This window comes from Vidua chalybeata, chromosome 16 (assembly GCF_026979565.1).
Source record: "Vidua chalybeata isolate OUT-0048 chromosome 16, bVidCha1 merged haplotype, whole genome shotgun sequence".
NCBI classification, from domain to species: domain Eukaryota; kingdom Metazoa; phylum Chordata; class Aves; order Passeriformes; family Viduidae; genus Vidua; species Vidua chalybeata.
Genome location: NC_071545.1, coordinates 9,027,277 through 9,043,425, shown reverse-complemented (window position 1 = coordinate 9,043,425; position 16,149 = coordinate 9,027,277). Strand labels below are relative to the sequence as shown.

At 38.7% G+C, this 16,149-nt stretch overlaps 1 protein-coding gene across 1 annotated transcript in view; it reads left to right on the top strand.

Annotated features, from left to right (window-relative positions):
* DNAH3 (dynein axonemal heavy chain 3) overlaps positions 1–15,592 on the top strand; it is a 56,731-nt gene extending 41,139 nt beyond the window's left edge. Inside the window, exons 48-62 of the mRNA XM_053957730.1 lie at positions 34–700; positions 811–976; positions 1,307–1,523; positions 2,447–2,629; positions 3,512–3,710; positions 4,630–6,771; positions 7,753–7,978; positions 8,366–8,610; positions 9,961–10,077; positions 10,867–11,021; positions 11,765–11,932; positions 12,745–12,887; positions 13,441–13,645; positions 14,875–15,012; positions 15,196–15,592. Of these exons, the coding sequence (XP_053813705.1) occupies positions 34–700; positions 811–976; positions 1,307–1,523; positions 2,447–2,629; positions 3,512–3,710; positions 4,630–6,771; positions 7,753–7,978; positions 8,366–8,610; positions 9,961–10,077; positions 10,867–11,021; positions 11,765–11,932; positions 12,745–12,887; positions 13,441–13,645; positions 14,875–15,012; positions 15,196–15,549 (5,325 nt within the window). The 3' untranslated portion in view covers positions 15,550–15,592. The remainder of the gene's footprint in view (positions 1–33; positions 701–810; positions 977–1,306; positions 1,524–2,446; positions 2,630–3,511; positions 3,711–4,629; positions 6,772–7,752; positions 7,979–8,365; positions 8,611–9,960; positions 10,078–10,866; positions 11,022–11,764; positions 11,933–12,744; positions 12,888–13,440; positions 13,646–14,874; positions 15,013–15,195) is intronic.
* The last annotated feature ends 557 nt before the right edge of the window (positions 15,593–16,149 follow it).

Here is a 16,149-nt window from a genome sequence, read left to right as displayed (position 1 = left end):
AGAATTATCTGTTGATTCTTGTCTTCTTCTTAGGTATTGAGTCATCTCTCACCTACTGGAAAAGTCACTGATGATAATATTCGCGCCCTGTTCTTTGGAGACTATTTAAAGCCGAGCAGTTCTGTCAAAATTTATGATGAAATCACAGACCTAAAGCAGCTGACAAGCGTGATGGAATTCTACCTTGAGGAATACAACAATATCAGCAAGGCCCCGATGTCCCTGGTCATGTTCCAGTTTGCTATTGAGCACATCTCCAGGATATGCAGGGTACTGAAACAGGATAATGGACACCTGTTGTTGGTGGGCGTTGGCGGGAGCGGCCGGCAAAGTGCGACCAAGCTCGCCACCTTCATGAATTCCTTTGAGCTCTTCCAGATCGAAATTACCAAGTCCTATGGCATCAGTGAATGGAAAGATGATATTAAACAAGTCATGCTGAAAGCAGGTGTTGGTAACAACAATGTGTCCTTTTTGTTCTGCGATAATCAAATAAAGGATGAATCATTTGTAGAAGATATCAACATGCTTTTAAATACTGGGGATGTGCCTAATATCTTTGCAGCGGATGAGAAAGCTGAAATTGTTGAGAAAATGCAAAGTGCAGCAAGGATGGAAAACAGGAAAATTGAAGCCACGCCCCTTGCTATGTACAGTTTCTTTATTGAAAGGGTGAAGAAAAATTTGCATATTGTCTTAGGTCTGTATACAATGCAGTGTTTCTTAGAATGCTTTTATTCAGCTTTATTTGTTTTTCTGCTTCCTAACTGCAAAGAAACTTAGGTAACGATCATATTTTTATTTTTGTAGCCATGAGTCCTATTGGAGATGCATTTCGGAATCGATTACGGATGTTCCCTTCACTGATAAACTGCTGCACCATTGATTGGTTCCAAACCTGGCCTACAGATGCTTTGGAAATGGTTGCTAACAAGTTTTTAGAGGATATTGAGCTCAAAGATGACATTAGAAAAGAGTATGAGTCTATTTGTCAAGAAACATGTGAAGCAAAAGTTTGTTCCTCTGCCCTTGTGTTCCCAATGTATTTGATCTGTCCTTATAAATGGACAAAGCTAAGCCAACTCTGGGTTTTCAGTGCAAGTCAAAGATACTGAGACAAATTTATCTGATGTTTCTCAAAATCACACCACTCTTTGCTCAGAGTCCAAAATATTTCTAATAATGGGGAAAATATATTTCTGCCTTCCCTAACACTAATATAACTTCATAAGCTTAGAGTAATTTTTTGAGAGTTGACATAAAGACAGACTGTGTTTTCAAAGTAATGTGGAAAATTTTTCCCTAGGGTTGTGTCAGTGTGCAAATATTTCCAAGAAAGTGTGAGAGAACTCTCTGTTGGCTACTACGCTACGCTGCGCAGACACAACTACGTGACGCCAACTTCCTACGTGGAACTGATTCTCACCTTCAAGACCCTGCTGAATAGAAAAAGGGAGGAAGTTGACATGATGAGGACTCGTTATCTTGTGGGACTTGAAAAACTTGAATTTGCATCTTCACAAGTAAGTTTCGGATGAAAAGGCTGCATATGTGCCATATGCATACTTCAGTGTGGGGTCTGTATGGCTGAAACTTATAAAAATGAAACTTATTAATTTGTTCTTCACTATATTCATGATACTATTGATTGTTTTCTGTAGAAAGCCAACAGGAAAAGTTAGATTTCTGCTTAGTAAGTTGAAGAAACTGTGATCTCTACATTTGGATTTTAGCTCTTAATAGAAAACAAAATTAAAATGAAGGTACTCATTAAATGTTGAAGGAATAAATATTATAAATTTCATTATTTTCTCAAAACCTTATATGGAGAATCCACCTCAGCGTTCTAGTACCTATTACCCTTTCCAAAACAGGGGAGAAATTGGAAAACATTGTAAGACAATATTGAGCATTAATTCCTGTGTAGATTCCAAGTAGGAAATTAATCAGGTTCAGATAAATAATTCCTTTTTCAACCCATGTGATCCAGGGATTGATCTTTCCAAGATACAAACTAAAGGGGCTTCTAGATACTTGCTGGATGAAGAAGATCCAGTTTGCAGCTGTTGCTGTCACAAATTCTGTGTTTCATTCCAAGTTTCTTTTGGATTTTGTTTTCCACCTGTGCACTAAAGCATTATTTCGACTTTCATTATCTGAAAGTGACTGTGAGGGAAAAATCAATATATTTCTCGTTATTTACATTAATGAATCTTAAAAAAGCAAGTGTATTGCATAGATCATGATAAATATACCTTTTAAAATCTAATCTAAATGAAACAGCTCTTAGCAAAAATAAACTAAAGAACCAATTATTTAGATCAAGTGTCCTTTTTTAGATTGTATTACTATAGGGTCTTCCAATCTTTATTCCTAAGACATCAAGATATGAAATGCAACCAATGTTTGCACAGATTTCTTCTTGATTTCCTGTTGTATTCATCAGGTTGCAGACATGCAGAAAGAACTGACTGACCTTCAGCCTGAACTGATTAAAACATCTGCAGAAACAGATAAAATGATGGTCAAGATTGAAAAGGAAACCGTTGAAGTAGATGCAAAAAAGGCAATAGTGTCAGCAGATGAAAAAGAGGCCAATGATGCAGCTGCTGTTGCCCAGGGTATTAAGGTAAAGCACAAGGGCTTGAGCCTGGAGCACGATGGGTTCCGTGTAAATGAGAGCTGTGATGATGTGTTAATGGGGTGAGCCAAGCTCTTAAAGTAACAAAATTGCAGTTGATGGATGACACGCTCCTAATAGAAACACAGAAAATTCAGGCTGTTTGGAGTCTGACTGCATCTCACAGTCCTGCTGCATAACTTCCCTTTCTAGTTCACGTTCCAAAAGCTGTATAGCTCTTACTTCTCTATTAATATATTCTCATTTTCAACAGATTGAATAATAAGTTTAACTGTTTCCAGGCCCAAAGACAGTTAATTTAGAGTTAGCTGAGGTAATTTGGCATATGCTGCATGTAGTCCTATTAGGCATAACTTTAGAGGTAATGCCATAGCCAGACGTCTGTAACACAGAATTTCCTGTGCGAAGATTCCTCAATTTTTTTTCTGTAACTAGCTGGAAATGTCAGTGATACTTAATATGGATAATTGCTGAGATCAGAGTATATGATAAAGAATTTAAGATACACAGTATCCATTTTTCACCTGATCTGCACTGTAAGATCTAAATAAGAACACCTGTATCTAATCTTTATTTTAATTCTCATTGCTAAACCAGAGAGACTTTGATCTTGAAAGCTTGTCTGACTTTTTCAACTATCAGTTCAGTTTATGGAAGTTACTAATTTATCTACAAACCTTCCCTCTTTAAACTGTGCAGTCAAATTTTGAAAGCAGTTTTCTCTCCTAGAAACACAATGTTGTGAAGAGTGTATTTAATGGGTATTGAACAAGAGAGAAGGTTCTGTGAGGCTGTGCTGTAGTGGGGTGATCAGGCTGCAGGCCTGGTACTGTGTGAAGATTTACAGCTTTCTGCCCCATGTCTTAACAGGATGAATGTGAAGCAGACCTTGCAGAGGCTCTGCCAGCTCTGGAGGCAGCAGAGGCAGCTCTTAACACCCTGAATCCTTCAGACATCACTCTTGTGAAATCCATGCAGAATCCACCTGGTCCTGTCAAGCTTGTCATGGAGAGTATCTGTATCATGAGGTCAATTAAACCAGAGAGGAAACCCGACCCCAGTGGCAGTGGTAATGACTTTTGTCATGAAAGCCTTTTTTATCCCTGCCCCAGGAATGTGTGGGTGCTGCTGTGGTGTGCGGGTGAGGTGCTTCTGGCACGAATGCAGCTGTGTGCTCTGGAGGTGCATTGTGCTGGCAGTGACAAGTCCACTGAGTAGTGAAGAGCTGCTTTTGCCATGCTAACATGCTGCCCTTGCCTGACACTGTTGTACAAGCTTTGTAAAGATGATCCCAGGCACCAGCATGAAGCCATCTCTTCAACTTGCTTTGACCCAGCCTTGAGCTTTGTGTTGCCTTGAGGAACTCTGTGTGCTGGAGGTGCGCTGGGCACCGTCTGCCTGTGTCTCCCCTTGTAATCCCTGCTTCCAAATTATCAGTTATGCTGGGAGAGGGAATTCTAGTTATATCTCTGCCATAGGGGATTATTCTAACAAGATTTTTCTGTGTGGTTTAATGTTGTTATTGTGGGATTGCACAGGATTTGCAAGGTAGAAAAGAGACCTTTTTCTTTTGCTTTTCTTCTGCTTTATACCTATACAGTTCAATCCTTCATAATTAAAAATAAGAATTATATAAATGCCTTTCATCCAAAATGATCTTGTCTAGATTAAGAAGGAATACTTCCACAATTACTGATTTATCTAATAGATGATACTAAGAAAGACTGTATAGTAATTTGTTTCCTGTAATGTGCTTGGTTGATTTAGAATTAATATACAGTTAATAAATATGACATTGGTTAGTGATGCTGAAGGTCCTTTATGAATTCCTTTAGGTAATGATTTTCCCAAACTACTTAATAGTCTTTGCATAATAAAAGTCCATTGCTATATCATTGATGTTAATTCTTCATACTATGTTTCAAAGTATTTTTTTCAGTTTAATCATGCATGTATTGAGCCTGATGTTAGTCTTATTTACAATACAGGTAAAATGATTGAAGACTTCTGGGGGCCAGCCAAAAAACTTCTTTCAGATATCAAGTTCCTTGACAGATTAAAGTCATTTGACAAGGATAGAATTCCCCCTGCTATAATGAAGAAAATTAGAGAGAAGTTTATGAATCATCCAGATTTTCAGCCAGAGGTTGTAAAAAACGTCTCATCTGCCTGTGAAGGCCTTTGCAAGTGGGTGCGAGCCATGGAGGTCTATGACCGTGTCCAGAAAGTGGTTGCCCCAAAGCGCGAGCGTTTGCAGGAGGCTGAAGCAATCCTGGACGTCCAAATGCAGAAGCTGCAAGTGAAACAAGCAGAACTTAAAGAGGTTGTTGATCGCCTTCAAGCTTTGCAAGATGAGTTTGATGAAATGAATACCAAGAAGATAGAGTTAGAGAATAATATTGAACGTTGCTCACAGAAGCTTGTGAGAGCTGAACAGCTGATCAGTGGTCTGGGTGGAGAGAAGGAGAGGTGGACAGAAGCTGCACGGTTATTAGGAATTCAGTACATAGACCTAGTAGGGGATGTGTTGTTGTCATCAGGAACTGTGGCTTATTTGGGAGCCTTTACTGTCGATTATCGCCTAAAATGTCAAAAGCAGTGGCAGGATCTGTGCATTGAAAAGAACATTCCCTGCTCCAGTGATTTTAGCTTAAGTAATACGTTAGGGGACCCAGTCAAAATCCGTGCATGGCAGATTGCTGGACTGCCAGTTGATTCTTTTTCCATTGACAATGGTGTAATTGTTTCTAACTCTAGAAGATGGGCTTTAATGATAGATCCTCAAAGGCAAGCTAACAAGTGGATAAAAAATATGGAGAAAACTAACAAGCTGTCAGTTATCAAATTATCTGACACACATTATGTGAGGACATTAGAAACTGCTCTTCAGCTTGGAACACCAGTCTTGCTAGAAAATATTGGTGAAGAATTAGATGCTTTCTTAGAACCTATTTTATTAAAGCAAACATTCAAACAACAAGGAGTAGAATACATGAAATTAGGGGAAAATATAATTGAATATTCAAGAGACTTCAGGTTTTACATGACAACCCACTTAAGAAATCCTCATTATTATCCTGAAGTGGCTGTGAAAGTTTGTCTACTCAATTTCATGATTACACCTTTGGGTCTTCAGGACCAGCTTCTTGGAATTGTAGCTGCAAAGGAAAAGCCTGAGCTAGAAGAAAAGAAAAACCAACTCATTCTAGAAAGTGCAGCCAATAAGAAACAACTAAAGGAATTAGAAGATAAAATCCTGGAGGTCCTTTCCCATTCAGAAGGAAACATCTTAGAGGATGAAACAGCAATTAATATTTTGTCTTCATCCAAAGAGTTATCTGCAGAAATCTCTGAAAAGCAAAAAATTGCCTCTGTAACTGAGAAGGAAATAGATTCTACTCGAATGGGGTATAAGCCAGTTGCTGTTCATTCAGCTGTTGTCTTCTTCTGCATCTCTGATCTGGCTAACATTGAACCTATGTACCAGTATTCATTGATTTGGTTCATTAACTTGTATGTTCAATCTATTGCTAAAAGCAGAAAGAGTGGACGTCTACAGGAGAGAATTAAAAATATAACTGACCATTTCACAGTAAGCATCTATAATAATGTCTGTCGTTCCCTGTTTGAAAAGGACAAGCTGTTATTCTCCTTCCTTCTAACAGTAGGCATTATGAAGGGAAAAGGGCAGATAGATGATGCAGTTTGGCGTTTCCTACTGACAGGAGGTGTTGCTCTTGATAATCCTCACCCCAATCCAGCTCCAGACTGGCTGTCTAACAAATCATGGGCCGAGCTCGTACGTGCATCTTGCCTGACCAACCTGCAGGGACTAATGGAACATGTAAGAGACAATTCTTCCAAGTGGAAGCTAATCTATGACTCTGTCAGGCCACATGAGGAAGCCTTCCCAGATGACTGGAGCTCACTGACAGGGTTAGATCGCATGGTTATTCTCAGGTGTTTGCGACCTGACAAAATTGTCCCGGCAGTGCAGATCTTCATTGTGGAAAACATGGGAAGAACATTTATTGAACCACCTACATTTGATCTTGGAAGAAGTTACAGTGACTCAAATTGTTGTGCCCCTTTGATTTTTATATTATCACCTGGTGCTGATCCTATGGCAGGTGAGATTGGTATTAGTAAAATCTTTTTTTGTCTGGTTAAATGTCACTGAGTCTGACTAAACTGTTAATAGTGTAGGCCCCCTCATTTGATCTTTAAACTGTCTTTAAAGTACAATACAGCAGTGTTGGAATATCAAACATTGGCATCTGCCCATATATAAACAATGACAGTAAAATTGTTAGAGGGTGGAATGAAAGAAATGGTGAAGAAATGTCCCGGTCTCTGAGCAGCAATTTGGGGATCTAACAGACTGAAGCATTCAGACCAGTTTATAATTTGTACTTGCATTACAATTCTTTCAGTGGGTGTTGGAGGTTTGCCTCAGTCTTTATTGCAACCCTTCCTCCAGTAAGTTTCCTCCCTCTTGGTTACTAATTAAATGGTGTATAGGCCACACTTAAAAACACATTTGTTGAATGTCCTTTAAAGTATAACCACACAGATTATTTTTAAATCTGGTTTTCTGCCAAAAGAATTGTGATATGGAGCCATACCATAAGGATATATTTCCAGAAAGTACTGATTTTGATAGCAAAGCTGGAAGTCTATTTTTAGCCAGATCTAAAGATCCAATTTGCAGCTCAACCCCCGTAAACAATTGTACCCATCCAATAGAGAGAGTCCAGGCAGTTCTGCAGCCTGGGACTGAACACTTGGGGCCAAAGAAGAGGTCACCCATTTAACCTGGCTAGTTTTTGGGTTGTTTGTTTTTTTTTTTTTTTTAAATTAATGCCTTATACCCCTAAATTTTAGTATATGCCTCAGAGACACAGTGACTGATACAGCATATGATACTACTTCTGGGTTGTTGAGGTGTGGTTTTTCTTTTGGTGTTTTCTTTTTTCTTTTTAATTGAATAACATATTTGTTGATTTTTCTCCCCTTAATTTCATTATAAAAACTATGAATATAACATATTCTACTTTCTAACAGACTTTGTAATTTTTTTTTTTTTGCATGCATAAAACTTGCCATCACAGGTTTGCTAAAATTTGCTGATGATGTTAGCATGGGAAGCTCAAGCATTCAAACAGTTTCACTGGGCCAGGGCCAGGGCCCAATAGCAGAAAAAATGATTTACCAGGCTATTACTGATGGAACCTGGGTAGTGTTGCAAAACTGCCATCTTGCAACCAGCTGGATGCCTGCCTTGGAAAAGATCTGTGAGGAAGTTATAGTGCCTGAGAATACCAATGATAAGTTCAGGTAGGAGTTTTAGTATTTTGCACTTTTTAATGTAAGCATTTTCTGTTTGCTGAAGACACTACTAAAAATAAATTAAAATACTTCTGTAAGAATGCTTGAGTATGACAATCATATGATAAAATAAAGATCCATAATTAAGAGGTCATCTTTTCTATCTGTCCAATATAATCTATTTTATGCCTGCATTTTAGACCAAATTTAGATGTTATTAGATGTTTAGAACAAATTTAGATGTTAGGTTTGTTAGTTAAGCAAGTAGTAAAACTTATTCTTCTAAAGATCAACATGTAGGATTATATTATTGATTTTTAAATTATTATTATTATTACTACTACTCTTACTATTATATGATTTTTTAAATAATGTGCTTGTCAAACTTCTTTTTAGGTTGTGGTTAACTAGTTATCCATCAGAAAAGTTTCCTGTTAGTATCCTCCAGAATGGCATCAAAATGACAAATGAGCCTCCAAAGGGCGTGAGAGTGAACCTCCTTCGCTCATACCTGAATGATCCCATCTCCGACCCTGTGTTTTTTAAAAGCTGCCAAAAGCCAAAAATGTGGCAAAAACTGCTTTTTGGTCTTTGCTTTTTTCATGCTGTTGTGCAGGAAAGGAGAAACTTCGGCCCACTGGGTAAGTTTTAGATTATTTTGCACTTCATTTCAAAAAAAGACTTGTGCTTTTGAAATGCATTGCTGGAGTCTCTCTGTAAAAAGGCAGTACTGTTAACTGGAATACTGTTACCAGTATTCCAAGAGTGCAATCTGCATTGCACAGAACATCACAAAGTGTAAAAGCTGTTAATTGCCGGGATTCTTATTCAGCAAAACCTACTTTTGAAGCTATTAAAAGTATTACCCTGGGGAAGACTAGAAAGTACTATTTTTCCAAATTTGTATATTATACAGTACTTACATGAAATTATAGCTTACTAAATTATTAACTTACTACTGTGGTTCTTAGTGACAATCAAATTCAGATCTGTTTTAAATTTTTTAAATTAAAAATATGCCACCTTCTATTCTGCTTTTGTTATTTACATGCATACTTTGTTTTATCAAACCTAGTGCATGTATTTACTTGGTGTGAAAAAAAAATCTATGTAGCTGCAGTGTGTTGTTTATAACATAGCAATGAAAAGATATGTATGCATGAGATTTGTGCTTCAGCTTTCTCTGTAATCTTCAAATATGTAGAAAACGATATAGAATTTCTGTATAGCATAGAAATGAATGGACTTAGAGAATCCATTTTTATAACCATATAAAGTTTATGCTCTGCACTTGTGTAAATGAAGTTCTCAATCTTCCATTCCAGCTGAGTCTCTCTTCCCTCATAACAGGTTGCTGTTAGGAAATATTTTGACTGAAAGCTACTGCCATTATTTTAATAGTCAGCTGTTTAAATAAGCACTGAACTTCCAGTATGAAGACACTCATTTATTGCTTTAGAGTAAAACTGAATTTTCTAGAGGCCATTTTCTAATGTAACATCTACTGCTAATGTGACCCACTGTCTGGGTGAAGAAGGATAGTTGCATCAATAGCCCTATTTTTGGTTTGCATTAGGGATTTAGGCTTTCTGAAGGATTCTTTTATGTGGAGTATGTTCCTGTTTGTTTGTCTGCTTGCTTGCTTATTTTGTTGTACTGTTACTGAGAATGTCATCTGCAAATGGTATTAATAGATGGGCAGATTAAAAATTGAAATCAATAAATTGATTAAAGCTCCTGTTCTCATTGTGTCCACATAGCAACAGATTAGCTTAAAGTACCAAGCAGGTAAAATATAATTTTCAGGAATATTGTGATGCCACAATGCCTATGCTTAATAAACAGCCTGGTATATTCCAGGCTGCTTCTAGACTATCTAGCAGTTGTATCTTCTGCTCTGTAGGAGCAGTGTAGTACCAACACCACCATTTCCTGAGCCCAGCTGTCAGTGCATTGCACCACTGCCCTGTGTATCTCTTTGAATTGAACAGGTTGGAATATTCCATACGAATTCAATGAGTCTGACCTCAGAATCAGTATGCAACAGATCCAGATGTTTCTGAATGAATATGAAGAAATCCCATTTGAAGCTCTGACCTATCTAACAGGTACAGACATTACATCCTCTCACATATGTTTGTTGACTTTGCTGGGCAGTTTCAGCTGATACACTGATAAACTGGTGAGTTCTTAAGAAATTGAGTGGATTCCACACTGGTTGGTTTTACTGACCTTCCACAAACAATGTGATTGTCATTGGATGGATATTGGAGTTGGACTGTAATTGGAGCTGGATCCCAAACCCTCAGATGTCATTGTTTTGACTTGTATATGGCTACAATTACTGGTGGCCCAGCAAACCTCCTGGTCTTTGCTTCATACTCATCAAATAAAACCATCAATGGCCTCTGGTTCACCTTTGCTGAGCAGTGTGAGTCTGACACAGGAAGCCTTGGGGTTTCACCAGAGAGTGTGGTAATACTCAGGGGTTTAAAGCAGGAGGTGTCAATGTGGGTAAATAAGTCAGCTGCTGTGGCTATTTTGTTCTCTTTCTTCAGGGAAGTAAGCTGCTTTTTGGCACCTTCTTTGTCAACCTTGTCATTCTTGATTTTTGTTAATATTATGATTAGCTTTATGAAAAAGAATTGTGGGACATGAGTAGCAGTTTCTCAGAGCAACTGATAGTGTTCCTTGAACCTTCCATCATCAAGACACATAAATTTGGCCCGTAGATGTCTAATTTCCATTGAATCAATTGAAGTATAAAACCTAAAAACTTTGGAAGATCTGGAGCTTTGGAGCTTCAACCTCATAGATTTTCACATTATTGCAAAACAATTTTTATTTGTTCATTAACTTTCAGTTTTTTTGTCCTGGTTTTCTTTGTCTTCTTCCAGGGGAGTGTAACTATGGAGGCAGAGTGACAGATGATAAAGACAGGCGTCTTCTCCTGTCCCTTCTTTCCATAGTCTACAACAAGGACATAGAGCAGGAGAAGTACATGCTTTCAGCTGGAAGTGACTACTACATACCACCACATGGCCCATATGAGGTGAGAAGACAACAAGTGTAAATTCTCTGAATTATTGGGAAAGAACTTACCTACATTATGAATACAACAAATAGAAAATACACCCCATCATATCATAAAGCCATGCCAGAATGTATCTTGTGTGAAGATGAAAATGAAGAAGAAATATGAATCTGGTACTTAATATCTGCCATACCCTAATGGGGATGTAGAGATCATCCTATACTCTGGCATTTGTTGATGAAGAGAGAAACCACCCCTGTGCAGGTTTCCAATACAGTTCTAGAAAGCCAGCAGGAGTCAGGCTGCAGGAATTTACATGGTACTTCTGCACTTCCTTGCAACCAGTCTGACACTGAAAGCAGCAATCAGGAGGCAGAGGTGGAATGGCATGTGTATACTCAATTTCCATTCTCTTTTTCCCTTCTAACAGCTGCAGAGAGATAATGAATGTGCTCAGATCCCACAGTTGTAGGGATGACACATCCAGCATCCTTCTTGACTCCTACCAGCACTCCTTGGATATTTCTAATGTACTTTCCTTTCTCTTGCCACTTACACGAGGGTGGTAATAACAACTCCTCCGTGCGTTTTTGAATCACTCAGAACTTTTATATTTATCTCTGTGGAGAGTCAGTCAATTCCTGGGTGTGTTTAACAGGGAACTACCATCTTTAGTTGTAAATGGGAAGGTTCTGTCCCAGCTGGATCATTTATGACTATCACATTGTATGGTGTCTGGTGTCTGAATGTTTGTTTTACAGTCTTATGTTGAGTACATACGAAGTTTGCCAATTACAACACACCCTGAAGTGTTTGGACTTCATGAAAATGCAGACATCACCAAGGATAACCAGGAGACCAACCAGCTTTTCCATGCAGTGCTCCTGACTTTGCCTAGAGAAGCAGGGGGAGCTGGCAAGTCCCCTCAGGTAACTGGGGAAGAAAGATCAATTTGCACTCTGGAAAGGTGCCCTTTCCTGGCATGTCCTAGGTCTCAGAGTAATCCAACACCTCTCCTCTCATGTCTGTAGCTCTGGGAGTAGATGTGAATGTCCCTGTAGAGAAGCAGATGGATTTGGCATAGCACCTTTAATGATGGAAGATACCTTCAAGACTTTGCATTCAAACAGATTAATACCACAGTCCTGGCAGCTCAGTTTACTCAGGCCAAATCCATGCCCCTTTGAGATATGGATAAATAACCTTTCAAACCTCTCAGATTTGACATCCTACATTTTATACACAAGTGGATTCTTGAAAAGTGGAATTGATGGAGCCTCATTTCCTGCAGGGTTGTCTAGTGATCATATTCTCTGATGTCTAATATTCTGTAAATAAAGCCTCTCTTGTGGCTGGGTTATTCATGGGGTCTCCCCCTTATTTTGCTCATGCTGCATGCTTTATCTTTTCCTTCATTGTGGCAGTAATAGGATTGTGCTTGTCTGCTCTCCTGCCTGCCTCCTTAGAATTTGCCTAAAACCTTGTTGCAAATTAAAAATTACTAACGAATTTTAAATTATTGAGAAGGAAGGAGCAAGCAAGGCACATGCAGAGACAGACAGGATGATGCTCAAAGCAAGTAAGAGCATAAAAGCACTGTATCTTTAGGAAAATGGACTAAAATACCTATGTGGTTATACAGAAAAAATATAAAATCTATAGTGGTTTGTGGAATTTATTCAATAAAAATAGGAAGGGAAAAAAGGAATATTTGTTATTCACTGCAAACTTGTGACTTCAGGAAGTTGTTGAAGATTTGGCACAGGACATCCTATCCAAACTACCAAGTAGCTTTGATATGGAAGAAGTGATGAAGGCATACCCAGTACTTTATGAAGAGTCCATGAACACAGTTCTGAGGCAAGAACTAATTCGATTTAACAGGTATGGCTCAGTGTTTTGTGTAGTACTTCTTAAACTGAAATATGCTTGTGTTCATTGGTGCTAGCTGCTCACAAACCTTAAACAAGCCTTTTACAATGCATTTTTCCTAACATGTTAGATTCTGCTTTGGATGAATCTTTTAAAAATACTTGAAAGCTGCATCTGAGTACCTGAATATAGCAATAGTACTTGTATTCTTGGCGTATGAACTTAAATCACTTTGAGTTTGTTGTGCTGAGGTAGAGCAGCCTACTTTAGTCTTTGTGATACCCAGGCCCCGATATTCACAGCACACTATGACAATGAGTGCTGCAAGCTTTAAAGCTCTTGTCACTTGATTTCCCTTGTCTAGAGTGAAAGTTTTCACTATCTTTTATTTGTGTGTGTGTGTCCCTCATTTGTTTGCTTTTCTAAAGTAAGAATTACAGGTGAGATAAGAAATTTCTGACAGGACATTTACCACCTCTATCAACCCTTCATTCAAGTCGGCCTGAGGGGTATTTAGCCAGGTAGTAAGAAGTAAATAATGGCAATTCCTTTGTTTTCTCTGAAGGCTTACTGAAGTTGTTCGGAGCAGCCTCATTAATATAGGCAAAGCCATTAAAGGCCAAGTGTTGATGTCTTCTGAGCTTGAAGATGTTTTCAACAGCATGCTAATGGGAAAAGTGCCATCAATGTGGGCTGCCAAATCCTATCCATCACTGAAGCCTCTGGGAAGTTACGTGTCCGATCTCCTCTGTCGTTTGGAGTTCTTCCAGGTCTGCTGAGCCGAGACTGAGGGGTCTGGGGAGCTGTAGTTGAAAGCTGGATGGGGAGAGTGTGTCAATGCTGTCCTTGCTCAGCAGTCCCTGGGTAGCTCCAGACTGTGAGCTGCTCATACACACTCGTGGCCAAATACACTCTGCAGTAGCAGCACTGCAGTTAGCTGGGCAATTGCTCAGGGTCCCTTGGTGCTAATCCAGTGCTGCTTTTGGTGGTTTCCATCTTTCTATTTCTAGAAGATTCATTTTAGTTTGAATTGGTGTAGCAATGACTTCCTTGCTGAAAGGACACTGAGCTGGGTGTGAGAATGCTATAGAACCACTGCATAACAGGCACTATGAAATTTCGTGTATGTGTCTGTAAATATCTTCCAAGTTTCATAAAATGTGACACCACTTTCAAACGCTTTTTGAACAGGCTATTTTATTTTTAACTCACCATTCCATTATTTCCTTTGCACTCTTAAAACTACTTAAAATTTTAGGTGTACCTTATATAGTGAGCTACTGAAATGTAGTGAAACCCCATAGAAGTCAGGAGAAGAGAAAGCTAGGAAGAAGTGTCTGAGATTTATAGAAATGGTAGAATTTCCTGTTTGCTGGATCAGAGCATTGTATAGGCTTCATTTGACTCCAAATAACTTACAGTAGTGTGAAGACACTGCTGTAACCTGCCCTTGTTTTGCTTTTTCCTACTGCATTGTGTGGACAAGGTCCAAGACCTTCTTATGTGGCATCTTTCTACAGGAATGATTTCCTCTGCTAGGATCTGATGTGTAGGCTGTAGTGAGTGCCCTCACAGTGATCAGTAAAGAATGTAAAAGATTTTGGCCTTTTAGGAGACTGGTGTTTACAAGACTGTAAAAGAAAGTATTTTGATAAAAGTGTCCAAATTCGATCACTTGTCTTGTTTTTAGAGGCCACTATCTAGACTTAACAAAACACGCTTATGCTGCTTTCTGAAATTTTTCTCAGTAGCAATGAGTTCTGGTTGTTTCAGAATGAGTGATTATTTTTGCTGCCATCCTAAAGAACTGACTTCTGTGATTTGTTGTCTCTGAAAAACAGAAAATTTATGGAAAGACGCAGAGGGTCCCATCAAGGCTTAGATCTCATTGTGCTGTTTGAGTGTATCTGAAATGATATCCTTTTCTGGTGAACTGGCACAGTGAAACCACAAATATACTGGATTTTTTCTTACATTTGTTTTCTCTCTCCTTATTCAGGATTGGGTTGACAAGGGGCCACCCACAGTCTTTTGGCTCTCAGGATTTTTCTTCACTCAGTCTTTTTTGACCGGTGTTTTACAAAACTTTGCCAGAAAATATACCATCCCAATTGACCACATTGGATTTGAGTTTGAGGTAAGAAAAATGCAGAAGAATTTTGTTTTTCTTGAGCAGCTTGAAACATGTTCTGGGGCAGCAAGAATTAGAGTTTTCAGATGAAAAGGTATTTTATTTAAAGGAGCAACTTCAGACTGTCACTTATAGGATTTAGTATACTCCAGACAAAAATAAAATCAAGCAATGGTTTAATCATTCTAGGTGATGAAACAGGAGCACACTATGGAGAAAATGCCAGAAGATGGGGCTTATGTGAGAGGCCTTTTTTTGGAAGGTGCACGATGGGATAGAGAATCATTGGTAATTGGAGAATCACTACCAAAAATCCTTTACGATCCTTTGCCCATAATATGGCTGAAACCTGGAGAAAGTTCCAAATTTCTTCATCTGAACATCTACTCATGCCCCGTATACAAGACAAGTGAAAGAAGAGGTGTCTTATCCACCACTGGGCACTCAACCAACTATGTTCTGTCGATTGAACTCCCTTCAGACAAGCCCCAGAAACACTGGATAAATCGAGGTGTGGCAGCCCTGTGCCAGTTGGATGACTGAGAGGGTGCAATATTAAGATTGTAAAGATTTCTTTATTCCTCAATGGCTGCATGGCTGTTTTTTTTTTGGTTTTTTTTTTTTTTTTTAAATGAAATCAGGCCTAAAGAGTTTTGATGCTGATTTTACTGGGAATCTACTTTACAACTCTTGCAAAAAGATTTTGGATTTGCCTACCACTTCTGTGTTTCAGGAGTATGTAGGACAAGGAAGGAGGAGATTAAAATATTCTGCTGTCAACATATGAAACCAATCCTCCAGTCCTCAGATAGAATGAACTACCCAAGCTGTATTATAAAACTGTAGTCATTCCTTGATGATGTGTCTCAGAATTTCCATGGGAAACTTCTCGACAGCACATGTATTGGGAGCTGCCATTTCTCAGAAGAGTATGCTTGTGCCATATAGCTTTTTTTTTTTCAGTATTATTTACCTACATATTCCAGGTACCTGATACATGGAGCTGTTTTCTCTCTCCCACAGTCTCACTTTACTTCCTGCCAGCAGCCCAGCCCCACACAGCCTTTCACTCACACCATTCCCTCCACTATCTCATGGGGTAAGATAAAGACAGTTGAATAGAGAAAGCAAAAGCCATGCACA